Source organism: Phaenicophaeus curvirostris, chromosome 15, assembly GCF_032191515.1.
Source record: "Phaenicophaeus curvirostris isolate KB17595 chromosome 15, BPBGC_Pcur_1.0, whole genome shotgun sequence".
NCBI lineage: Eukaryota > Metazoa > Chordata > Aves > Cuculiformes > Cuculidae > Phaenicophaeus > Phaenicophaeus curvirostris.
Window position 1 is genome coordinate 3,067,501 of NC_091406.1, and position 25,290 is coordinate 3,092,790.

The following is a 25,290-nucleotide window of genomic DNA, read 5'->3' on the forward strand; positions in this document are numbered from 1 at the left end:
CGCTTCCGGTGCGCGGCCGCCTCGCCCCGCCCCCGCCGGGCTCCCGCACCGGCCCCGGCGCCGCCGCCGCCGCCATGGCCCAGCCCGCCGGGCACCGCGCGCAGCAGCCCTGCAGCAACGGTGAGAGCCCCGCGGGGGGGGGGGGGGGCCGGGATCCTGGTGAGGGCCTGGGATCGGGGGTCCCGGGGTCGGGGGTCCCGGGATCCTGGTAAGGGCCTGGTCTCGGGGGTCCCGGGATCAGAGGTCCTTGGGGCCCTGGTGGGGTTATGGGGTCGAGGATCTTGGGGTCAGCGATTGGGGATCCTCGGGATCCTGGTGAGGGTCCGGGATTGGGGATCGAGGATCCGCGGGGTCCTGGGGAGGATCCTGGGTCAGAGATCCCGGGATCGGGGCTCCCCGGGGGCTCTGGGATCGGGGATCGCGGGGTTGGGGGTCGAGGATCCCCAGGATCCTGGTGGGGATTGGGGATTCGGGGATCCCCGGGACCCTGGTGATGGTCTAGGGCTGGGGATCCCGGGATCCTGTGGGTTTTGGGGTTGGGGATTCGGGGATCCCCGGGACCCTGGTGAGAATCTGGGGTTGGAGGTAGAGGATCCCCGGGAGCCTGGTGAGGATCTGGGACTGGGGATTCGGGGATCCCCGGGAGCCTGGTGATGGTCTGGGGCCGGGGGTCCCGCGGCGTTTGGGGTCTGGAATGGGGTTCGGGGACCTCGTGGAGGTGGCGGGTCCTGGTGAGAATAAGGGGGTCCAGAAATGGGGCTACCCGGCCCAGGGATTGGGGGTCTGGGACGCGATGAGGGTCAGGGGTGCAGGAACGGGGGTCGAGGATCGAAGAGTCTGGGATGGGGATCCAGGGTTTGGCAGAGGCCAGGCTTTGGGGTCATGGGTCAAGGACACCGGCGAGGGGCTGGGGGTGGGGATCGGAGCTCCTCAGGCTTGGGGGCTCGGGGGTCCCGGTGTGCGGAGAGGTGGGAAGACACGTAGGGACCCCGGTGTGTGTCCACCCGCAGCCTCCCCGTGGCCGGGGCACCTGAGGGGAAGCACAGCAGCAGGACTGGGGGCAAATAGGGGATAAAGGGGTAGTGTTTGCTGCGTCCTGTCCCCCTCGGGAGCAGCAGCAAAAACTGGGCTCCCACTCGCTGCTCCTCCCATGTTCACAGCCGCTTTTTCAAGGAAGAAGGAAAAACAGACCTCGTTCCAGCCTGTGTTCGTGGCGTGACCCTTTGGCCACGCTGTACATGTGGCACCACGGGGCGGAACCGGGGCCATCCCTGCAGAACCAGGGCCCTCCCGGGGAGTCCGAGCAGCTTCCTTCCCTCTCAAGGAGAGATCGAAGGTGGAGCTGAGTAACTCACCAGCCTTTTGAGCTTTGCAGAAAGGAATCGAAGGCGAGACTTGTCTCTGTGCTTGTTTTTCTTGTGTGTGTGGGAATCTGTGCTGTTGAAAGCATTTCCTGATTTCACGTAGACAGACAGCATCATCCTCTGTGGTTGGTTCCACGATTGTAGGATCGTGGAACAGTTTGGGTTGGGTGGGACCTCAAAGCCCATCCAGTTCCACCCCTGCCATGGGTAGGGACACCTCCCACTGGATCCGGTTGCTCATCAAAGCCTCACCCAACCTGGCCTTGAACCCCTCCAGGGATGGGGCAGCCACCACTGCTCTGGGCAGGCTGGGCCAGGGCCTCCACACCCTCACAGGAAAACATTTCTTCCTAAGATCTCATCTCAGTCTCTCCTCTTTCAGCTGAAAACCATTCCCCCTCATCCTATCCCTGCACTCCCTGATGAAAAGTCCTTCCCTGTGTTTCAGTAGTTGTAGCAATACAATTATAATGAGATCTTTTGATTTTTCTGCTTTGTGCTTGAGTAATTAAATGGTCTGACTTGTCTTCCCCCTCCTCCTTTGAAATGCATGTTACTTTTCCTCAAAGTCATCTACAAAACAACATTTTATAACCAACTGTGGGGTTGCTTATAAGGGTCAGGGCAGTGGGAGGGGTTTGGATTCAGCCTGAAGGGAGAGCCTCTGTTCTGGAGAGCTTATAGTCTAAGCAGAGAATGTACAGAGAGAACGTTAGCTAATGGAGTAATTGAGTGGGATGCTTTGTGGACTGGTATCGCTTTCTGTTTGCTGGTTTCCCTGTAGTTGGATTAAGCACATAGTGGAAGGTCTGGGGAGGCTGTTGCGGGAGGAAGAATTTCAGGCCACCCGCCTGTCAGGTGTACAAAAAAATAAAGAACTGAAATTTAGAGTTACGCAAAAATGTGGTAGTAAAATTAAGCAGTTGTTGTGGCATGTTAGAGATAAGGCTTGGGTTGCTGGCCTTTTGAATAAATGAGATTATTCAAGTGTGGACTGTACTTAGCTTGTTTAAGATACATGTTGAGAAGGTGCTACAATCCCTGACCTTCACAGTAAAAGCTTTTTCAAACAGCCTGGAGGGTACTGAGAGCACTGTTGTGGTACTTGTGGTGGTCCGAGGAAAGAAAGCTGTCAGCAGAATGCTGAATTGTTGCCTAGCTCTTAGTGCTTCCTCTCAACTTGTTGCTTGCTTTCCTGTTGGCAGGTAACTCCCCGAGCTGGTGTGTCTGTGAAGGTGGTAAACGCCACAGCAGCAGCCTGTGCTGACCGGGAAAGCAGTCAGCATGAAGCATTGGGTTGCTTAGTAACAACCTTCCGCTACTTCAGTTGTGTTTTTCTTTTAATAGGACCAGTGTTCTGGGCTGATTTAACTGCAAGTTACTAATTTGCTTTCCATTTAACATATCTGAGGTGCAAACAAGAAGGAGGAATGATGCTTTTAGAACTGTTTTGCTCTGCTCACATGATATCTTTGCACGTCGCTATGAGGTCATGAGATGCTTTAGAAGCTTTTTGGGCTTGGAAACCAGAGGATCAAAGTCAGCTGAAGTAGGCACTCGTGGTTACCAATCCCATGGCACTTCATTCAGGATTTAGCTTTTTATTGTGTTTATCCTTGCGTCTCCCTGGAGGTTGGAGAGGTTGTGGCTGGTGGGAGGGAATGTATGAAATAACTGACTTGGAGTAGGTGACAGTGAAATTCTGTATGGCAGAAGATATGACCTGAATCCTAGCCTCCTGCGCTAATATTTTGACCTGCATTTTATAAAACCGTAGGGCAAGCTTCATACGTATTCTGGTGCTATTCCTGATCTCTTAGAAGTGTTAAATGACCTTGTGTTCCATGTTAAGCACATGGCTTTCCTTGCAACACTGACTCACCTCTGTGGTCTCTGCGTGTCAGTTATTTTGTTGCTGTGCAGGCGATGTCGCTCTTCAGCCTACATAGAATTCCTTGTTGGCCCTGGGCTTCGCAGAACAGCACAGAAAACCAGCAGCGGTGTTTGAGAAAGCTGGAGCGGCCGTGCGCTCCTTTGACAGGCCTTGGTAAAAAAGGTCAGGGCAAGCGGGTACCTGGCAGCAGCAAAACAGCAAGTCCTGAGACATTTTTGTGCTCTGTGAAGCCCTTTGGAAAGGGTTTGAGCCCCTCAGGGCTGCTGCTTTAGGTTTGTTTCAGCTTTATGCAGGCTTGTCTTGGAAACATGAACGGTGTGTAGGATATCGAGGCTTTCTGTTGTGCTTCTGACTTCAGAAATAAAACTTGAAATTCAGAATATCATTCTTTGAAGCAAAGTGCCATAGAAAATACCAGACTGGTCAAGCTTGAGTTTCAATTCTGTTCTATTGCTTTGTCCTCTTAACTTGTCCCTCAAGAGGGAAAAATGTGTCAGAGCAATCCAAGTACCCTGATTCCTGCCTAGGCTAGAGAGCCTTGCTAGAAGGTAAATAATCAAGTTATGAAATCAATTTGTATTTGTTCTGTGTTTTTTGTATGGCTCGTAGCAGCGTTGTTCTATCAGCATACCTGGTGATGCTGTCAGGAGGCTTGGCATCACACCAGAGTTCTTCATTCTTAGAGGTAGCTAGTTTAATTCACAGTGGGTTTTGTACCTGAATTACTGAAATCCCGTCTGATACACTGCAGGGTAATTTTTGAAGGTGAGTCATAATTGTTAGCATTTTCATGTTTGGAAGCTTTTAGTTTAGACACCGTTGATTTTAGGGAGTTATCGCTAAGATTGATGAGCAGTGTCGTAAGGACAGGGGGTGTAAGTGGATTTCCTCACAGAAAGATAAGTAGCATATTGAGATTAATGAGTGGAGAATAACACGGTACGTACTTCTTTTGCACAGATAACAGGCAGTGAGGATGAGATCACTGGCACTGCAGTGCTGCCTGGGCTCTGTAGAGAGATGGATGATGCTCGGTGAAATAACAACTCTTTGTGCCATAGCCTAAGGGTTTCTAAGGAATGAGGAGACGAATGACCGGTGCATTACTTGTCCTGATGGTGTTTTTCAATGTATTCTGTGTTTAGCTTAATTTATTGTCATAAATGCCTGAATTCAAAGCTATTTTAACTTGGAAATGTGAACTTCCTCACCTTTTGTAAGATAACCAGAATGCTCCAGTAGGAAACCAGCCGTCTTTATTTTAGTGTTACATGAAACTCTGATTTCATTGTGGTGGCAGCTGTTTCCAGCACTTGTATGATAAATATAAATCCTCTCTGCAAGCTCATCTCTGTGCCTTGTTTTCCAAATCTGAAATGTTGAATCCCACACGTGCTTCTGGTCTGGAAAATTAAGTGCTCTTTTTTATCCAGGTTCAAATTGTCCTAATCTTAACTGGAAAACTGGAAAATAGTACAGGATTGCAAAGACAATAATCTTAATTCTAAACCATGACAAGGGTCTCTTCTGGTTTCAGGTGTTTAACTGTGTTTGTAGACTGTCTCTAGTATGCAAACTGTGTGTTTAGGGTGGGGGAACCCACAGTGCATCCAGCTAAAATAAATGATACAACATTGGAAGGCTTTTTTGTAATTTTTAAGGAGTTGTGGCTGGCTGCAACATCAATTATTCACTGTGTTCTGCTCAGAAGTTTTTCATTTGAAAATTTGCCATCTTCCTTCAGAATGTCCAATTTGTGGCAAGAGTGTGAAAAATCTGTGATAGTAGCTTTCTTGATGGAGCTCTTATTGCACTGGAAATCTCATGGTGCTGTGTCTCTCTGTGTTCCTTGTGAGCATTGTTTACTGATTGCAGAGTTATTAACCTTTTTTTCTGTTTTTTAATTGAAATGAGTTCAGTCATACCAACCAAGGAACACAGAAAAAGCACCATTAACCTCTCAAGTTATATTTTCCCAATAAATGAGTTCTGTTATGATAAAATTACCCTTCATTCCATCTTCATGACCAGTTGGCAGCTCACATGAGTATGAATAGCTCTCTTACTAAAATTAACAGCAGAAACTTTCACAGACAAGCTCCGTCACTTGAGAAATAGCACAGTGACCTGTGCTGAAACCAGCTGTTTGCGTCGTTGCCGTAAGCTAAGGTTGAAGTTGGTGTCAGTCGTCAAGTGAAACCGAGTCACTACGTAAGAGAAGCTTCCGCTTTCGGTCTGCTCGCTTGTACGCCTGCCAGTTGTGTGGGAGAGCGCTCCTGGCGGCTTCCTGTTGGGTGTTCCTGCAGATGGGAATAGGATCGTGTGTGGATTTCAATCCAGGAGGATGGATTGCACCCAGGCACTGGCACGCTTAGCGGCTGCAAGGTTACTGTAAACCAAAACAAAGATCTAAGTGCTAATAGCAAAATAGAACCAAATTCCAGTAGTTCTGTCACTCACACCTGATTGATTAAAACAAAATGGCTTGGAGACTAATAAAACCCAAAGGAAAGAGATTCTTAGGAACATCGTTTATTTTCAGAAATGATGCCCAGCACTGATTTTCTGAAGGGTTGTTTGGGTTTTGTTTCTTCCAGGTCCTGTTCAAAATCAGCTGATGCATCCATCGGATGGCCAGGGATACAGCCCTTCGGTTCCAGGATTGTATTCGCATCAAATGCCGGCGAAGGTTTCTCCACATCAGCCTTCTGGACAGTATAATTATAGCGGTGCTCAGAATGTTTCTCAATTAAACAATTACCAAGGACCTGGGCAGACTCTCAATAGACCCCCAGTGGCCCCTTTCCATGGGTCACCAGTACAACATGCAGGTCCTGTTCCACAGGGGCTGCCGCCCGCCTTGCAGAACTCGGCTGCTGTGTCATCTGCTGGTGGCTTTCCCCCTGGAGCTAGCCCAGCAGCGCTTTCCAACTGGCAGTACGGCCAGGCTCCTGCGAGCCAGCCGGCTGGGTCTCCAGCGAGCCACGTGGCTCACGTGGCAGGGACAGGGTCTGCTCAGCCACCATCGCTAGCAGGAAATACAAATCCTCCAGGAAGTCATCAATATCCTGCTTCTCCAGGAGGTCCTCCGCTTCAGAACAGCTACATGAAGCCAGGTAACTCTAACTCCTTGCTATTTTACCAAGGTCCCATTTCTCACCTTCACTTTTGAAAAAAGAGCGTAGAATTGGCTCTGCAGCAGGATTTTGCTCGTGCAACGGGGCTGTCAGCAGATACTTTGAGAAAACGCACATTGCAAATACTGAGGTGATTTCTCTGGAATAGAAATGTAAGCACTGTGCCCGGGGTGGGCGTTTCATTTGGCTGAAGCACAGACTTGTTGTGGAAGCTGTGTGGGTAGTGCTGTTCCTGTGACCTTTGCCATTCCTTGGGGCATCACACGCTTCAGCTAAGTGGGGGACTTCACAGCTGAAAACCTTTAGTCCTGATAGTGAGTGTGGTCTTCTGCAGCTCAAAACTTGTCGGCCTTTCTGTAAATTGCTTGATTCAGGTGGTTCTCCGAACACCCTCACCCGCGATGCAAACTGCCTGAGTGCAGCTGGGAGAGAAAACTGAAAAGCATTCTCTGCCATTGAAATAGAGGGTGGTTCGGTGGAAAGCTTCCTTCCTCCAGACTTGTCATTTTCATCATCTTATATAGTAATTGTCAATTTTTACTTCTGTTCCTGCCACTGTGTGCTGGTCTATGCGATGGTGAAAAGCTTTCCTATCCTTAAATAGCGCTATTATGGAATTTGTGATTATTATGGAAACAAAGCTGGTACTCAGGTTTCTCTTTGCACAACTACTCTTTGTTATTACAAAGGTTTTTTTAACCTAGCACACAAATAAGAGCTACGTGCAGAAATATTTGAAATGTTAAAACAAATATTTTTTCTTTGTGAAGCGCTTTTAGCCTCATTAGAGATGTTTCTTGGTGCTATATTTTTGTTATACGCCCAACTAATTTTGCTACGATGTTCAGACTGTCTTAAGCTCACAGAATGTATGAAACTATTTCTGACAGTGGATGGGAATAAATAATTAGTGCTTCAGAATTAGGGAGAAAAATGCTGAGAAATTTTGGGAAGTGGCATGTGAAATGAGAGCGAGCGTCTGCAGTAAGAGAATTCTTACCTTCATTGAGCGGTGAATCCTCTTGAACAATTTCCGTGGTGGTTTTTTGTAGAGCAACGATCACTTTTAAAATGGAATCAGCTCATTAGGTGATCACGCTCTTGCTCAGAGCAAAGGTCTGCCAGCTCCCTGCCTGCGTGGCCGGCACTGGGCAGCCTCTTCCAAGTTCTGCCATAGCATTCCCTGCACGCAGCAATTAGTAATTAGTTTTACAGTATCAAACACTAAATGAGGAAACATAATTTCACTGGATGACATTTTGGTTTTCCCCTTTCCTTTTCTCTTTTCCAATGTGACCATGCTGTGCAGGCTCATGAAGTTGCACATTTTGTGTGGTGGGGAATGTGTCAGGATACTTTCATGTGTGGGTTACAGGCTTCTGCACCACTGGAGACCTGGTGATACTGGACAGTTTGGCCTTACCTTTTAACAGGCTAACTTTTATATTAAACTACTCTGGTGGCCTCCTAGAGGTACAGGGCTGTTATTCTGGCTTCTGGTATAACAGAGAGCGAAGAGGTGGAAGTGTTCTCAGGATTTGGCATTATTTGAAGGGAAGAAAAGCAATTGGGTTTCTGAATGTCTTGGTTTGAGAAAGCCTAGAATTTAAAAATAAAAGCAATTAAAAACTTCCCTGTGACTTTTAATATGGAGGGTTAAACATTTCAGAGCAAAACAGCTCACACTCACACAGTGAGTTGATTCCCAAGTAATTTTAGCGGCTGTAGAATCTGTACGTTGCTGTTTTGCATCAGATTATTGAAGTGGAAGGTGAGCATCCTGTCAGAGGGGATCTGTCTAGACTCTTCCTAGTTCATGTTTCTCTTTCTAATATGGGGCTAACTTTATAAAGTCCAGACACAGTAATTGAAGTTGGGACACGTCCGTACGTCTTGAAGTTCTTAACAACAACAGCAACGAAAAGCTGAAAGAGATTGTGGATAATAGAAACAGGAACCTGGTATGAGAAGAGCACGGCAGAAACAGTCTGAAGCTGTGAAATCTTCTACACACATGTTTGGGTCTTTGGGTCTAGGTATGAATTGCTGTTTATCATTCAAATAAGAGGAATATATAAGGTTCAAACTGTGAGGGTTTTGCATCAACACTTTCATGATTTTTTCCTCCTAAAAATTATTCTCTTTGCAGGATCGGCGCCTCCACCAGTGACTCAGCCTTTAACTCCACTCCACCCTGTAAGGCCACCTCTAGGACCTCCACCGGTTGGTGGCCCACCTTTAATCAGACCATCAACAATGGTATCAGGGCCACCTCACACACAGTCTCTGCTAAATTCAGCTGCAAATCGAGAAGGTAGGAAATAATTGGCTCTCTTTGTTGAACTGGAATATTGCAGCTTGCTCAAATATGCAATATGTAGAGTCCAGTACACTGTACTATTGGAGACTCACATCGTGGAAAAAAGGTTTTTCAGGGAACTTGGTAACAAAATTCTAGGGTTTGAGGACTGCAGCTGGCCTCTTCTGATAAGGAAAAAGTGTCCCCTGGCATTTCATTGCGTATCAGCTTGAAAGTTATGGCTGATACCTACTCTAAAGTAATCTTAAAAGAGCATTCAACCAGAAACATAGGAACTTCTGTTTTCCTTGAAAAAAGATAGGGTTTTTTTATGAATGTCCTTTGTTGAGGTCACATCAACAGAGGAAGAGGGGGAGAGAGAGAGAGAGTGTATATGTGTGTGTGTGTGTGTAAGAGGATGAGTTGTATATTTAATTCGCTTTTGTCCTGGGACGGAAAGAAAATAGATCCAAACTATGCTAATCTTAATATTCATCCAGCAAGTAGGATTTCTTTGCATACAACTCATTGTGACTCATTACAATTTCTTAATAACTTGTGAACATTTTTACTGGGACTGTCTTTGTTAACAGGTGATGCTGCATCTGCTGCCAGTGATGGGTCTGTGGTCCAAAACAGCTATGATGCAATTGAAGGCGGTGGCCTTGTGGGTAAGGCACTGAGATTAAAAGTTATTACACTTACACAGCTTTTTTTTAAGAGTCTGGGAATGACAGAAGTTTATATACAAACATATATACTGACAGTTACTGACAGTCTTTGCCTGTAAGTGAGGTAAAGCAGTTAAAAGCACTTCGTAAAACTGAGAGCAGTTGCCAGTTGTTGACACCTGGAAACTAAGCAGCAACAAAAAGCCCTCCTGCTGTATGAATGCAGTGAGCAAGCTGCGGTTCTTCAGCAGTTAATTGTAAGTAGTTGTGTTCTCTGCCTCTAGGAACTCCACATCCTTCTCCTGCAGCCCCGAATCTTAAGATGAATAGAAGTGTTGGGTATTCTTACCCTACCTTACCTCCAGGCTACCAAAATACTTCTCCACCCGGAGCACCAGGAATGCAGCCATCTGCTCTGCAATATCCAGATGGAGCAAAACATTTCCACCAGGTAAAGACTGTCTGGTTTTTATCTTGGCTCTACCCATGGTGTGTGTGGGTAAAGCCAAGTGCCTGTTGTGCATCCGTGGGGTGCTCTTTGGAATGCCATTTATTCAAGATGGTAAATGAAACAGCTGCTTTTGCTGACACCCAGGCCAGTTTGGAAAAGCTGTGTGCCAGCTCCTTCTGAAGTGTTCTGTCCTCAAATTTATTCAGAAAAATTCTCTTCAAACTTTCAGCTGGTTTTGGCGTGTTTTTCTTCCCTTGAGTTGCTATTGTTAGTTGAAGTATTTGGGTTTTTTTCCGGGCTTTCAAAGGGAACTGACCTACGCTTTTGCCTGCTGAGCCTCTATATTTCAAGAGCAACTGTATGTTAATTTTCTTATGTTACACTCCTCTAAGTCCAAGTTTATGTAATAAGCAAGTAGTATTTCTAAATATATTGTTGTAATGCAATAGCAGGTTATACACAAAAAAAAAAAGGAAGATAAATACATTTGCTTATTAAATGAACTGTGAGTTTCACCCAAATAATTGGTGTTAATTTCTGAAATGTTACTTGACTCTAGCCTGCCCTGGGCACTAATCACTTAACTGCACCAATGGCTGGCCTGAGTCTACAGCAAGAAGGATTAAGACCTGTGAATCTTCTTCAAGAAAGAAATATTCTTCCTACGACCCTCTTGAAGGCTCCTGTCCCAAACTTGCATGAAGACATCCAGAAGCTCAACTGTAATCCTGAGTAAGATTATCCACTTGCTATAATTCATCAAAATACATAGAAGTAGGAATTTATACTTCTAAACATAACTATTCACAAAATATTTCCTTAAATTTGTGAGTAGAATACATTGAAAATGGATTTCACTGTGTCAAGATAAAGGCAGTAAGTGGTTTAAATGTTGAAGTGAGGAAAATTATCTGTGTAGAAAGTATGAGGAGAAATATGTTGCTTGTAACGTAGCTATAGATATGTATAGTACAGAAACTTTACAATATAGCTAGCAACAAGTGTGATGGAGAAAAGATATAAAGTAGGAGTTAACTCCTTTGACTGAGGTACACCAAAAAGATTGTGAATGGAAAAACATGAGTGACCTCTGTATTGAAAGTAACCATTTAAAACAATGGAGTAAATGGAATGTCAAACAAGAGGCTGGCATTTGGTTATTCAGGTAATCTCTCCAAGGGAGCCAATCAAACTGTGTATAACCAGGTGCTCCTCCTTTGCAAGTCTGTTTATGATAGATAAAGGCAGTAACAGCTTCTTTGTGAAGCTGTTTGTATGAGTGGCTGGACTGGATTTGCAAAAGTACTGTGCCCATCTGCACTTGAAGTCTCAAAATGACTGCGGGATTGTTATAGGTAGTAACTTTTAAGACAAGTTTTTAAACTTTGCTGGTTCCAGTTTGTGTAGAAGGCCACCTCAACATGGTATTGCAAAATATCACAAAGTATATAAAGATTTGGTGCAACTTTGAATGTTGTTAGGCTTAGCTTTGACTTGAGTGACTACCATGACACTCAGTTCTGTGTAAAAATCACATGTATAAAATAATGTAAGAACTCAAAAGTGTGTACTGTGGGTCAAGCTCAAAATAAACCAGAACGATTTGACACGGCTGGAGAAGATCCTTTATCTGGAAACGGAAATTCACCAGCTCTAGAAAAGTACAAAGGATGCTCTGTGCTACTGAAATAATCATTTTATTATCTGAAAGCCTCTGAAAATAACCCTTTGTCCTCCATGTAGGTTGTTCCGCTGTACCCTGACAAACATTCCTCAAACTCAGGCCTTATTGAATAAAGCCAAACTTCCTTTGGGGCTCCTGCTTCATCCTTTCAAAGACTTATCGGTATGACAAATATTCAAAACTTTAAATGCTGAAATATCAACAATGCCTTTATTAAAGTCCAGAACTGGACAATGAATTATAAAAGAAAGTCAATTATATTGGCTAATCTTGGCCCATAATATTTACCCTGGGAACTGACATTTCCCTGTGCCACACAGATCATTGTAGTTTCTCTGATTTTTTTTCTCCCTGCCATTTTTAAACTTTCAAGCCTCATTTCTTTAATCAAAAACCTCTCCCAAACCTCAAGAAACCAGAAGCTTAGAGGCAGCACAGCGTTTGGTCTGTGGCAGAAGGCAACACATCTGAATTGCAGTATTGCTTAGATAGCTTTATCTTGTCACCTCTCAACTGTAGTTACTGATTTCTTATAGCAAACCTGGTACTAAGTCTAAACTTAAATAATTAGTTACAAATTTAAAGGGATTTGAATGTCCTCAGATAGCCAGGAATCTTTGTGAATTTAGCCGTGCACCATTTAAGCATTGTTATCTTTCACAATTTAAGTAATTTTTCAAAGATGTGGGGTTATTTTCTGATTTTTGATCTTTATTGAGTGTAGGACTTGCTCTTAAACCATCAGGGTTAAATTCAAAACTTTAAAGGCTTGAAAAGGGAACCTATGCAGCCAATAGGTCACAGCTCGGTTCCGACCTTATTAAGGAATTGCAGGGGTGCTATGAGGATGCAGAATTGCTTCTTCCTTCACCAGGTGTGCTTGGGCTGGCTCAGCAGGAAGCACAGTGTAGGTGATGTTGTAGATGAATAGCTGTAGCGTGGTGATGCTTTAAAACAGGAAGCTTCTCTTTTCCAGCAATTGCCAGTGGTCACTTCCAGTACTATTGTGAGATGCCGTTCCTGCCGGACGTACATTAACCCTTTTGTCAGCTTTCTAGACCAAAGGAGATGGAAATGCAATTTGTGCTATAGAGTTAATGATGGTAAGTTTTAAACGTGCATATTTTGAACCATTATGGTTAACCCATCCCACCTTCACCTTTGAGTCTGTAACACCATTGGCCATATCAGTACTAGGGATCCTTGTCAGTCACACTGGGGAGTGACAGAGGAGAATTGTTTTCTGTGGGCAAAGACAGTCGTGTCACCTACAGGTGACAAAGTAGCTGCCCTACCTACTGTAGTTCTCCTGACAGGCGCAGAAAGGGTCAATCTATTTGTTTTAAGATGCACCATAGCTAATACGAGTGCGAAATAATAATATATACATTTATCTGCATAGTTCCTGAAGAATTCATGTATAATCCTGTGACAAGAGTTTATGGAGAACCTCATAAGAGACCTGAAGTCCAGAATGCTACTATTGAGTTTATGGCTCCATCTGAATACATGGTAAGGTTTTATTTACTCTTGGTTATTATCTCCCTTTGGTTTATTCCCAGAGGGAAGTCAGAAGAAGTCTTGCTATAGAGGATGCTTCTACTCAAGGAATATATCTGAACTCTTTGGAAGAGTTTCAAATAGTTCTGCATTTCTAAACATTTACGATGTCAAATTTCTCCCATATATAGAATATGTAGATTTTTATAGGTCTTACGGAAGAAAACTATCATTCTAGAATTGCCCAATAAGAGACAAGTGCATTTAGAGGTTTTAGTTATCATCTATATGCTCTTTGAATAAGAGTTTAAACTTGCAGTGGAATGAATAAACTTGATCTGATAAATGTAAGTTTGAAAATTAAAGGTAACCTTTCCTTTCTTCAGCTACGTCCACCTCAACCACCTGTGTACCTCTTTGTGTTTGATGTCTCTCATAATGCAATAGAGACGGGATACTTGAATACAGTCTGCCAGACCTTGTTAGACAATCTTGACTTGTAAGTACCTTTTTCTTAGAATCTCTTCTTTTTGTTACCCTTGTGAAGCTTGTGATAGACACCAACATGCCAGTGCTTCCTGTCACAAATAGAAATTTCCTAGCATTGGCTAGCAATGACCTGTGTTGTATTAAAATATAGTGTAAAAGTTGTAGTCTTGTCTTTTCCATCACAGCTGCACCAAGTGATTATGAAGCTTGTTTGTCAGTCTGGCTCTTGCCTGTCTGCTTTACCAAGCCCAAAAAGAATTAAACATCACATTTGTGATGTCTTTTCAACTGCATCTTTTAAAAGCTGAAATTTAGTTAAGTTTTTGGTAAAAGGAATGCATGTATCTAAGAAACTTTTCATAAAATTCATTATATTTGAACTTATATAAATGCTGCTTGGTGTTTGGCTGCTTGGTTCTTCCTTTTCTTCCATTTCTTATTATCCTCTTTAAATATGTTTGCATGTCTGTTAGGTGACTATTATGAGCTCTTTTTTTCCACAAAACCAACTTACTCAAACTGGTGCAGTGTAGCTGTTGAGCTGACTACTTGGGAACAACCTAAGACAGGTGCAGTGGATGTTTTAAAAAAAAAACAAAAAACCCTGCAGAAATGAAATTTCATCTTGCTGAACACCATATGTCTCATTTTTAGGCTTCCTGGGAACACTAGAACAAAAATAGGCTTCATAACATTTGACAGCACAATCCATTTCTACAGTCTTCAGGAAGGTCTCTCTCAGCCTCAGATGCTCATAGTTTCAGATATTGAAGGTATGCAGAAACAACTTCTGTGATCCGTGTCTACTAAAGACTGCTGTGTTTGACAGGCTTTTTAAAAACTATATCTGGTGGGAGTTTCTGGATCAGATCATTTCTCTCTAGTAATGTCTTCAGAAGCAGCATATGTCTGTATTCGTTCATGAAGTCCCTGATGTCTGACTAGTGCTGTGGCTGTTCATGATTTAAAACATGAAGACAGCCTTCCTAGTTCCTAGTTGAATTCGTACAGTTTCTCTTATGATCTCAAATATTGATGCTTGGTGAATTGTTACGGATTCTGTGGGGTCTGATGCTCAGTGCTTGTTCTTCTGCCTTTGATTTCAAGTCACCTTTCACTGCATGTTATGGGGAAGGGCAGAATGAACACTAGAAAATCTTTGATATGTGTTTCTACTTGTCTTGATTATCCTTTCACCCCAATTGCTATTCTTACATGGCTTTCTTGCCACAGGTATGTTGATGAGAAAAAAAATCCACATAATTTGTCTTTAAATGGGTTTACACACTGATGACTATATTCTTTTTTCAATGGGTATAATGGTTGGCAAATACTATTAGGGAAGCTTGATGTGTTTTTAAAAAGAAACTTTAATGCTCTGTTGTTTTTTTTTTCCTTCCAGATGTATTTATACCAATGCCAGAAAACTTACTAGTAAATTTAAATGAAAATAAAGAGGTAAGAACTACCTTAAATAACTCGTGGCATTCGTACACTTTGAGATACGCTTGATAATTTCTGGATTGCTTAATGCTCTTTAACACCTACAGTTTAAATGCCAAGTTGTTAGTGGAAAAGAGGTCTTTGAATTTATCAATCTGACTGTAAGCACGTGCCGAACTGTAACAAGATGATACTTGCTTTTGTTCCTTCTTTACTACCTTAATACTAGAAGTGTTGGTACACGTTTGTGTGTTCAACAATCGGCTCTATAAGGAAGGCTCCTAAGTTTTAATATTTTTGTTTTCTTCATTGTAGCTAATTCAGGATCTGTTGAAGACCTTGCCACAGATGTTTACCAAGTCCCTGGAAACTCAGAGTGCTCTGGGGCCTGCGTTACAGGCTGCCTTTAAACTGATGTCCCCCACTGGAGGCAGAATTTCTGTTTTCCAGACACAGCTTCCATCTGTGGGAATGGGAGCACTAAAGTCCCGAGAAGAGCCAAACCAAAGAGCAACCGCAAAGGTTAGAAAAGCAAAAAGGTTGAGAGAACTAATTATCCCATTCTGTACGTGTAGGGGGGTCTGGAACTGCCTGTCCTAGATTAATTTTGTGGATCTCTTGTTGAGCTGACTTTGTTAACTACTTTCTTAACTACTTTGCTAAAGTAGTAGAAAGAATAGAAAACAAAATAGCACTGTAAACACAGATTAATGATCTAATTTATTTCTTTTTTAAAATATTGCTGTAATCAGTAATGGAAAGTCAATTATTAGTGTCCCTGAAAACAGACAATAAATATGTGTTTTGTAATCTTCCATGTGTTAACAGGACATACATCTGACGCCATCAACTGACTTTTACAAGAAGTTGGCCTTGGACTGCTCGGGGCAACAGGTTGCAGTGGATTTATTTCTTCTTAGTGGACAATATTCTGACTTGGCTTCTCTAGGTAAGTCACATTAAGGTGTTTTAGGGTGTGTAACTGTTGTAGTTCTGCAAAATCTATAGAACCTGCATTAACATTTACTATATGAACCTGATTTAAATGACTCTAGTGTGTCAAGATGCGCGTTCACCCTTGATGAGCAGTGACAGTGAACTGAATGTAATCTTTCAGTCTTTCCTGATATAGCCTGGCTGTTTCCATGTTCTCCCTGAGCGAGGCAGGATTCTTGTGATCCTGGTTTAAGTGGCTGAAATGCTTTCCTTCTTTTATATCTTTTAACCATCAGTGTAAATGTCTTTAGAGTGTCATTAGTATTTTAATTTTTTTTCCTCCATCTAACCAAATTTTCAGGTGACAAATTCAGGCCAGTGGAAAACTATTTCACTCCTGAAAGCATAGAATTGTGTTACATCTCAGTCTCTATATGCAGGTCTATAACTGTGTAACAGACCTATTTGCAGGTGTGAACTGTTTAATAATTCAAGGAAATGTTGCATTCAACTGGTATATTTAAAGACCACAGCAGCAATTGTCTGCACTCTTCCAATATGTGTTCGGTTTGTTCCAGGTTGTATATCAAGGTATTCTGCAGGCAGTGTCTATTACTACCAGTCTTACCATCATAAACACAACCCTGTCCAGGTGGAGAAACTGCAGAAGGAACTGAAACGATATTTGACTAGGAAGATTGGGTTTGAGGCTGTCATGAGGATAAGGTGCACCAAAGGTTTGAACATTTTTTTTTTTTTTAACTTTTTAGGGGGGGAGTGGAGGGGAAATGGGCATTTGCTGTTATTTGGGAGCATTTTGATTGGTGTTTTGGCTGTTATGTAAGCTTAAATGGTTAAAAGACGACTATTAGAAAAGTAAAATTCAGCACCAGGAATCAGACCATTTATTAAAGACTGTATGTGCAGTATCGTTACTAGCAGCCAAGTTCCATTTCACAATGGTTGAAAATGGAGATTTTGTCAGACTGCTGTTTCAACAAGGAAATGGTTTTGTAGTCTAGAGACTTACTACTACTCTGCATTGATTTGACTCCAAATTCCTGCTTTCTACTAGGATTTGTGGATTCTCTGGATTGTTTGTTTGGGAAATCTGCTTTTCTTAAAGATAGTTCTGTTTCCTTGAGAAGGATCTTAACATTCTGATACAGAGCCGTTGAACAGTGATGGCAGATGTGTAAATGGTGTCTGTACTTTACAACCACAGGAGCAAACTTGATTCAATCCAATGCTCCTCTTCTAGGTCTTTCCATTCACACTTTCCATGGGAACTTCTTCGTACGATCTACAGACTTGTTGTCATTACCCAACGTAAACCCAGATGCGGGATATGCTGTGCAAATGTCAGTTGAAGACAGCCTTACCGATATGCAAGTTGTTTCTTTTCAGTCAGCTCTCCTGTACACATCCAGCAAAGGTAAGAGGTACAGGTAGCGTTAGCAGCATTAGGAGAACGATATTTGTGTGAGTGTCCTTGTGTCCATTTATCAGCTGCAATTCAGCTGCAGTAACTTACATAAACTATTTTATCTAATACTAAGAACACAGCTGTGATATGTTACTGCATGTTGATGTTATTGCTTCTTCTAGACCAAGAAATTTCTTAGGAAACTTAGTTCTGGTCTGAAAATAGTCAGACTTAATCCAGAAACTGAGAACTGGCCATTTTTAAAAGCTACTGGAAATCACCTGATTCACCTCTTGTATGATAAATTAGATTAAATCTTAAATTATTTTTGCTATTGAGTAAACAGTTGCATTTCTCATGTTTCATAAAACAAAAGTTATGTTTGGAGACTACAGTTTTCTTTACTTACAGGTGAAAGACGAATTCGTGTCCACACCATGTGCTTACCTGTGGTAACAACACTGAGCGATGTCTACCTAGGAGCAGATGTACAAGCCATCACTGGGCTCTTAGCCAATATGGGTAAGTGTGAGAAGAGTTTGTTTGGATGCTTATGGATGATATCCCTAAAGCTTTGAGTAGGAATCTTATGGGAAGTAACATCAGAAGAAAAGATTCTCTCTAAGTTGCAAACCTAAGAGCTTTTATTCGTGCTTGGCTTAAGTGAAGTGTATGTATGTAGTCGCCTGGATTTAGTCTGTGTGGTTGCACGATCAAGAGCCCATGGCTTTTATTCTGAATTGCTTGTTCTTGACTCCCTTTGCAGTGTGGTAAAAGCTTATGAAGATCCATGTAATTGTTGTTAACATGGGAAAGATTAACATATGTGACTGTATTCCTAGCAAGGGGGAGGAAAAGCCTCTCATTCAAGCTTTGTACTCTGTTTTTAGCTGTGGACCGGTCAGTTTCTGCTACCTTGAGTGATGCTCGGGATGCCTTGGTCAACGCAGTGATAGATTCCTTGTCTGCTTACCGTTCATCAGTCCTAAGCATTCAGCAACCCGGTCTCACGGCCCCGTACTCACTGCGGCTCTTTCCACTTTATGTACTGGCACTCTTAAAACAGGTAAGAGTTAAAAGAAAGCTGGGCAAGAGGATGGTTGTCTTTTTGGCATGGCAGCCTGAAGTAAAAGGACATTTCTTTAATGTATGAAATGGCATCTATTTTCTCTTTCGGTATTTTTATCGGACTCAAAATTGAGAAGTTGCTTGATTGAGATTGAGCCTTCCTGAAATTTGCCGTTAGAGTACTGAGATGTTTTACAGATGTGAGGGTGGTCCTTGAGGTGTTGTTAGAAGATACAAACTTCATAGAATCATAGATCCAGGTTGGAAAAGACCTCTTGGATCATCAAGTCCAACTATTCCTATCTGCCACTAAACATGTCCTGGAGCACCTCGACTACCCGTCTTTTAAACCCCTCCAGGGATGGGGACTCAACCCCCTCCCTGGGCAGCCTCTGCCAGTGCCCGATGACCCTTTCTGTGAAAAAGGGTTCTAGAACCCACTAAGGGGAATAAGGAGAAATGTATGTGAAACACTGAAGAGAACTGTGGAGAAGTAAAATAGCAGTGGTAAAATACCATACCACAAGAGAATACTGAAGGCTTATCTCCTAATTAAGTAAATTAGAAGTAAGTAATAGATGATGTGCTAAATTCACTTTATCTCACTTCGCTTTAATGGTCAAATTAACTGCCTGATCATTTGCAGAAAGCATTTCAAACTGGGACGAGCACACGTTTAGATGAACGTATTTTTACCATGTGTCAAGTGAAAAACCAGCCCCTTGTCTACCTCATGCTAATGACACATCCCAGCCTGTACAGAGTTGATAATCTTACAGATGAGGTATGTGCATTACTGCGCAATCTGTTTGCCTGATCCCAAAGATTCGTGTGATGTGCAAATAAGTTTGTGTTAAATATCTCAAGTTTTCCACATTAAAGCTGCATAGCTAAAATTTACTGTTTCATGTTTTCACGTTTCTTGCAATTATGCATTTGGTATTTGGGCCTGGATTCTGGAGAGAATTCACTCTGAGAGAAGCTGTACTCAGTCTGGATGGATGGGGAAGGTTTTCTACCCTATTTCACTTTTTACCTTGTCGTTATCTTGCACTATAAATCACATGTATATGAAGGCAGTGTGGCAAATGCTTTTTGTCCTTCTGTAACTTCATTTTAAAACACCGAAGTAGTTCTGTGAACAGTGAATGTTTATGTAAGAGCCTGAATAATTCTAGAAATCACATCTTTTGTACATAATAAATCCGATATTCCTGTTCTAGAAGTAATTAACTAATCTTAAGTTGATGATGTAGGTCTTCTTTGACTAAAACATTGAGAATTATTAGTAAATGATGCACTTGAATTATGACTTGAAGTAAACTGTGCAAAGGGTGGAGCTTCAGTATATGGTATAATACATCCTGTTCTTAATTAACCTTCTATTCTTGTGGCTGTTTCAATGCGCTGTGATGTGAACCACTGTCTTGTTTTTCCTTTTCCTTTAGGGGGCTCTTAACATAAATGATCGAACTATACCTCAGCCACCCATTCTCCAGCTGTCAGTGGAGAAGTTGAGCAGGGATGGTGCTTACCTTATGGATGCCGGCTCTGTAAGTTGTGTGGTGGTGGTGATTTAAAAAGTATCCAAATTTACTTTGCGTGTACTTTCCAAGAATGTGTAGGTGACTGCTGAGGTGTGGTTTTGTGTTGGATTAACGTTGTTATTGCTGGGTGTCTTTCAGGTAATGTTTCTGTGGATTGGGAAGAACTGTGGGCAGAGTTTTATCACCCAGGTCCTTGGAGTTCCAAATTATGGCTCAATACCACAGAATATGGTATGTGTTTCTTTGATCTGATCAGAATACAGCCCTCTAGTTATTATTCACTATAAATCCAGATTCAGGGAAAGAAATAGTTTCTGTTACCTCTCTTGGAGTTTCTCCAGGCTAAAACTTTGTAGATCTGCCCAGGAAAGCACAGTAAGAGGAGGCTGGCAGTCATTAAGTTCCTCAGAACTGTGGGAGCAGGCTGAGAACAGTGAGGGCAGTGGGTTAGTGGGAAATCCCTCTGTTTCTGCAATGGAACAGGTACTGATCACAGCCCAGTCATCACCGCTCCAGTGGCCAGTCACTAAGAACAGTTTAGAGCACTTGACTATTTCAAGCCCTTTCAGAGAAGACCAGACTAAAACTGTACATCACAAATGCATCTCTCTGGGATTCGTTTATACCTGATGACGATAGAGTTGGGCTATTTTAAGTGTTTCTTTTACTGTTCTTCTGAAAATATCATGTGTGTATTAACGATACCCTTTGCCTCTTAGACGCATCTCCCAGAACTTGAAACTGCAGAATCCATCAGAACAATAACTTTCATTTCTTGGCTGAGAGAACAGAGACCTTTCTTTCCTATACTATATGTAGTAAAGTAAGTGGCTTTTAACAGTCTTTGTGCTTCTTTAGGGACCTTTTAACCATACCTATTTGGATGTCATATACTGAACTTTCCTTATGGGAGTTTTGACAGTGGGGTGTGCTGTGCCTAAGAAATTGGACAATGGATATGACTTATGAGTCGTCTCCAATTAGAATTTCCACAGACTATGAAAAAGACTAAATGTCACAGGAAATCTTCATTTGATGACAGAGAAATTAAGTAAATGCTGATAAGTGCACTTGTTAGGATTATTCAGAAGGGCTATTTGAGATCATCTTTCGTATGTCCCCAAGCTCTTAAAATATCGCTTGAGCTGTAACTTTATTAAAGCATTGCACTGTAGAACTTGACAAATGTTTCTTTCACTCACTTATATTTTCATTTTTAAGGGATGACAGTCCATTGAAATCAAGTTTTCTGCAAAATATGATTGAAGACAGAACAGAATCAGCCTTATCGTACTATGAATTCCTCCTTCATATACAGCAGCAAGTGAATAAATGAAACCCTAGTCTTTGGCTCACTTCTCTATGGAAAGATTTTGCAGTAAAGAACGATTGTGCTTGTAATATCTTCATTAAATCTGTGGCCTGAGGCAGTTGATGAGAAGTTCTCACTGTGATTTCAACGAACTAAAGCAAATAAAGGACCACATCTGAGAATCAAATGTGCAACTACGTAATATTGTACCTTAAAAAAAAAAAAAATCAAACTGTTGGAACTGGTTGAGCACCTTTTAATTTGCTGCAAATCATGTTTTTACTATAAGTAGTTGCAGCATGAAGTATATTTACAAAGGCAATACTGAAAAGGTGAAATACATTTTGTAAAATAAAGAGTTCTTTGTTGTTCAAAATGTATATTTCTGTAACTCTCTGCATTTATTTTTTTTTTTTGCTGCTAGATATAAAACCTCACAATACTGATCACAATTTGCAGGGAGATTTTCTAAGTGCAGCCAGTGATTACAGACAGAGCATCTCAGTGTTCAACTTAATGCTTAAAGTAGCAATGAAGCAACTGTTCATTGTGAAACGAACAAATACTTACGAAGTGTAGAATCCAGTGCTTGGATTGGATTATGGCTAATAGGACTAAAGGTAAGCTCAACCAGAATAAGGTGGCTGAATTTGTTAAAGCTTTTAATGAGTCAGTATTCTAATTAAAAATCAGTGGGGAGGAGCAGGCCCTGTATGAGACACTTTTGAAAACGTCAGTGGCTGAGCCAGCAGCAGAAGTAGACTTGGGTAGATAGTGAGCTTTGTTTTAGTAAAAGTAATAGTTTTCATTTCAGTTTGTGAGTGGTGTGGGAGGGGAAAGGCAAGGAGGGATATCACAGATATTTTTGGTTTACGTTTAGCAGACTTTTGGCTCTTGTTTACATTAAGTGAATGTTAGGCCCCTGACATCAGGTGTGTTTCTGGAGGGAGTTTGTATGGCAGCACTTCAAAACAAGTGCTGAGACAAGTGTTGAATATTCTGACATTAAAATTGGAAAAGAAATTACTTTTTCCCAAGACAAAAATGTAATATTGAGCTTGAAGATTTATTTATGGTTTGAAATGCGCTTGAAGTTGTTTTTGTTACTGCAGCTGTGTAATGCACCTAGGTGCAAAGGCAGCGTGCGCCAAATAAAAGCTTTAAATACACTTTGAGATCTCTGCTAGAGCTACAAGTGAAAGTTGACATTGGACTTGGGAGTGAAAATTTATACAGAAGAAATATCTAAATGATTTCATAAAAGTGTATTGATAATTGTTCTGTTGATCAGTGTTCTGGTTTTGGAGATTAAGCTATCACTGATCACTACCAAGAGTATTTGTTACTGTGTCCCTATACCTGTGGAAGTGCTTCATATGGAAAAATCTTGGTTTGCTTTTTTTGTTCAATAGTGGGAAAATTAAAGGTCTTGCAAAAGCTACTTCCTGGGGCAAGTAACTTGAACTAAAACACTTTTTAAGTGGTCAAACCTGTGCTGTGATTAATCTAGTTCACACACATTTTGTGATCCGGGTGACACCCCAGGCGATCACTTGCCACTATTTTGGGCTGTAGCCGCACGTGATTGTCAGGAGTTGCCTTACTTCAGGGAAGGAGTGTTTTTGAGGAAATTGTCCTTGTCGCTTGAGGACAAGAAGCTAAAGTTCAGAACGATGCCTAAAATAGCATGAGAAGACTCTTAAAGAACTAGTTTAAGCTTCCCTGTCTGCTTTCTGTCGCAAACAGGAGTATATTTACTTGAACAGCTTTTCAGAGCATTGCACAGTTTCTAGTTGTAGTAAAGAGGTGTTTTAAGTTTTGACAGTCTGATTTTTTTTTCCGGGGAAAGGGGTTTCTTCATTTAAACCATAAACGGAAGCTATGCACTCGCATAGGTTATGACTTAAAGCTTGTGTTTTGGGTATATTATGACTCAGGTGCTGAAAACCATCCTTGCATCTAGCAGCCCACCCGAAGCCTGTTTCTTACTGTGACTGTGTTTTGCTACTATATCCCTTATTTTTTTTTAAAAAACCATAAATCTTGGACACAGCTTCACTGCTTTATAAACACCAGACTAATGGCTAAGGATGTCAGTCTTTGTGGCAGTGAACAACTTTGAATTAGGGTCCCTAAGTTCTATAAAACACTATAAACAAGAATCAGACGAACCCTCTTGGAGTACCTATGATGTGTCAGTTTTACCTACAACTGAAAAATGAGGACACTGAGGATGAACTGCAAAAAGAGGCGAGAGCAGCTCTGTTAGATCTCAGCATGACAACTCTACTGCTGCAAATGTTCTCTATTTTTCTAGTTGACTTTTTTTTAAAACTGTTTCTGTATTTGACACATTAGTGTTCAGCCAACATTATTATCATCCATTTTACTTTGCTTTCATTATCGTTTTTAATTTAATATATTTGAGTCTAAGTCCACATAGACTATGTTGCAATAACTAGAATGATTCACTTCTATTTAGAATTAATTTCTTAACAGAATTTAATCAAAGATGCAGAATGGCTGTTCAGTAAGGGACCATTAAATGTGATTTTAAAGTTCTGTTTATTGTTATGGATGTAATCCTTATAGTAAATTTAATTTTGTAAAGTAGTGTAAAATATTGTAATATGAAATCTTTGTTCTCTGAACCCAAACATTTGATCTTCAGTATGAACTTATAAATCTTCCCCCTTCTGAATTTGGGACAGGATTTACTTGTCCTCCTTTTTACAGTTTGTAATTTTCACTGTTTTATTCCTGTAAAAAGTCATTTGTAACACATGCAAATGCTTATTTTATCTGTGCTAATTTATCAGATTTGGCTACTCAATAAAATTAATTGAAAAAGTCATGCAAGTCCATCAGTCCTTTCTTAAAATGAAAAATAAGAATGATGCGTTTGAGCAATTGGGATAAATGCCACGGACCAACAAGTGATAACTTCTACTTTTAGCTAATACTTACTATTTAAATGATACAGAGGGAATTTTCAGAACATTATTTCCAGCTGACTCAAACTTTCATTCTGTCACTGGCGCTGTTTGTTCCCCCAGAGCATCTCAGCCAGCATTTTTACTCAGCGCTGTCTTGGGATTTATTCCTTCCAGTAAACCTGCCCTGCTGTCTGGCTGGAAGCTGCTCTCAAGAGCCAGCTGACGGTTGGAATTTAGCATTCCGCGGTGTTCCCAAGGTGGTGACCTGTTTTATTGTAGGGAATGCCGTACCTTCGTTTGACATCCTACTCTTTCAGCACCTTTTTGTATAAATCATTCCATCTTATGCTTGCCAATCTTTTTTATGAGCTCTCATTGCTGCTTCTGGTTCTTCATATGCAAGTTGATGCATAAACTCGGTGCTTTGACTTGTGGTTTTAACAGGCTTTGAATACAGAATTCCATCGTTCTCGTATTCCCTTAGCGTAACAGAAATATTAATTGGATTTGTTAGCACAAGAGGGAATGGCCTCAAGCTCCGCCAGGGGAGGTTTAGGCTGGACATTAGGAAAAAATTCTTCCCAGAAAGGGTCATTGGGCAGTGGCAGAGGCTGCCCAGGGAGGGGGTTGAGTCCCCTTCCCTGGAGGGGTTTAAGGGACGGGTGGACGAGGTGCTGAGGGACATGGGTTAGTGTTTGATGGGAATGGTTGGACTTGATGATCCGGTGGGTCTCTTCCAACCTGGTTATTCTATGGTTCTATGATTCTTTGATTCTACTTCAGCCAGAACTTTAGGCAGAGTCCTAGAACCTGAGCTGGGAGGGACCCCCGAGGCCCATCGAGTCCAGCTCCTGTCCCTGCACAGGACACCCCAAAACCCACACGCTGCTGGGACGTTGGCGCTTCCCAGGGAGCTGTTCCAGTGCTCCACCACCCTCTGGGTGAAGAACCGTCTCCTAACGTCCAACCCAACCCGCTCCTGCCCCCTTCCTCCCATTCCCTCGCGTCCCCAGAGAGGAAACCAGCGCCTGCCGCTCCTCCTTCCCCTGTGAGGCGCTGTGGGCCGCCCCCTCCTACGTCACTTCCGAAGCCAGAGCCGCCATCTTTAGCGCGGGCGCCGCGCAGACAGAGTG

General features: G+C 42.1%; 3 protein-coding genes across 7 annotated transcripts in view; 2 read left to right on the top strand and 1 right to left on the bottom strand.

The window, feature by feature from the left end:
- Positions 1 to 25,290, bottom strand: part of SKP1 (S-phase kinase associated protein 1) — a 259,109-nt gene that overhangs the window by 225,280 nt on the left and 8,539 nt on the right. The gene's annotated exons all lie outside the window — the stretch shown is intronic.
- DDX46 (DEAD-box helicase 46) overlaps positions 1 to 25,290 on the top strand; it is a 104,926-nt gene that overhangs the window by 50,571 nt on the left and 29,065 nt on the right. The window lies entirely within an intron of this gene.
- SEC24A (SEC24 homolog A, COPII coat complex component) lies at positions 5 to 24,073 on the top strand. Its single transcript, XM_069869330.1, has 23 exons — positions 5 to 120; positions 5,856 to 6,374; positions 8,545 to 8,709; positions 9,288 to 9,365; positions 9,650 to 9,816; positions 10,376 to 10,548; positions 11,560 to 11,662; positions 12,477 to 12,603; positions 12,903 to 13,012; positions 13,387 to 13,499; positions 14,144 to 14,262; positions 14,892 to 14,947; positions 15,248 to 15,454; positions 15,761 to 15,881; positions 16,447 to 16,605; positions 17,130 to 17,303; positions 17,706 to 17,816; positions 18,185 to 18,360; positions 19,009 to 19,146; positions 19,811 to 19,915; positions 20,048 to 20,140; positions 20,629 to 20,732; positions 21,131 to 24,073. Exons 1-23 carry the CDS (start codon positions 75 to 77, stop codon positions 21,243 to 21,245), a joined length of 3,279 nt encoding a protein of 1,092 aa, XP_069725431.1. The 5' UTR covers positions 5 to 74; the 3' UTR covers positions 21,246 to 24,073.

What these genes read in the sequence shown, in the direction of transcription:
- SEC24A (XM_069869330.1), top strand. Translation starts at nt 75, where the DNA reads ATGGCCCAGCCCGCCGGGCACCGCGCGCAGCAGCCCTGCAGCAACG. An exon ending in GCAGCAGCCCTGCAGCAACG is followed by an intron (nt 121 to 5,855) that starts GTGAGAGCCCCG and finishes TGTTTCTTCCAG; the next exon opens with GTCCTGTTCAAAATCAGCTG. An exon ending in TGAAGGCGGTGGCCTTGTGG is followed by an intron (nt 9,366 to 9,649) that starts GTAAGGCACTGA and finishes CTCTGCCTCTAG; the next exon opens with GAACTCCACATCCTTCTCCT.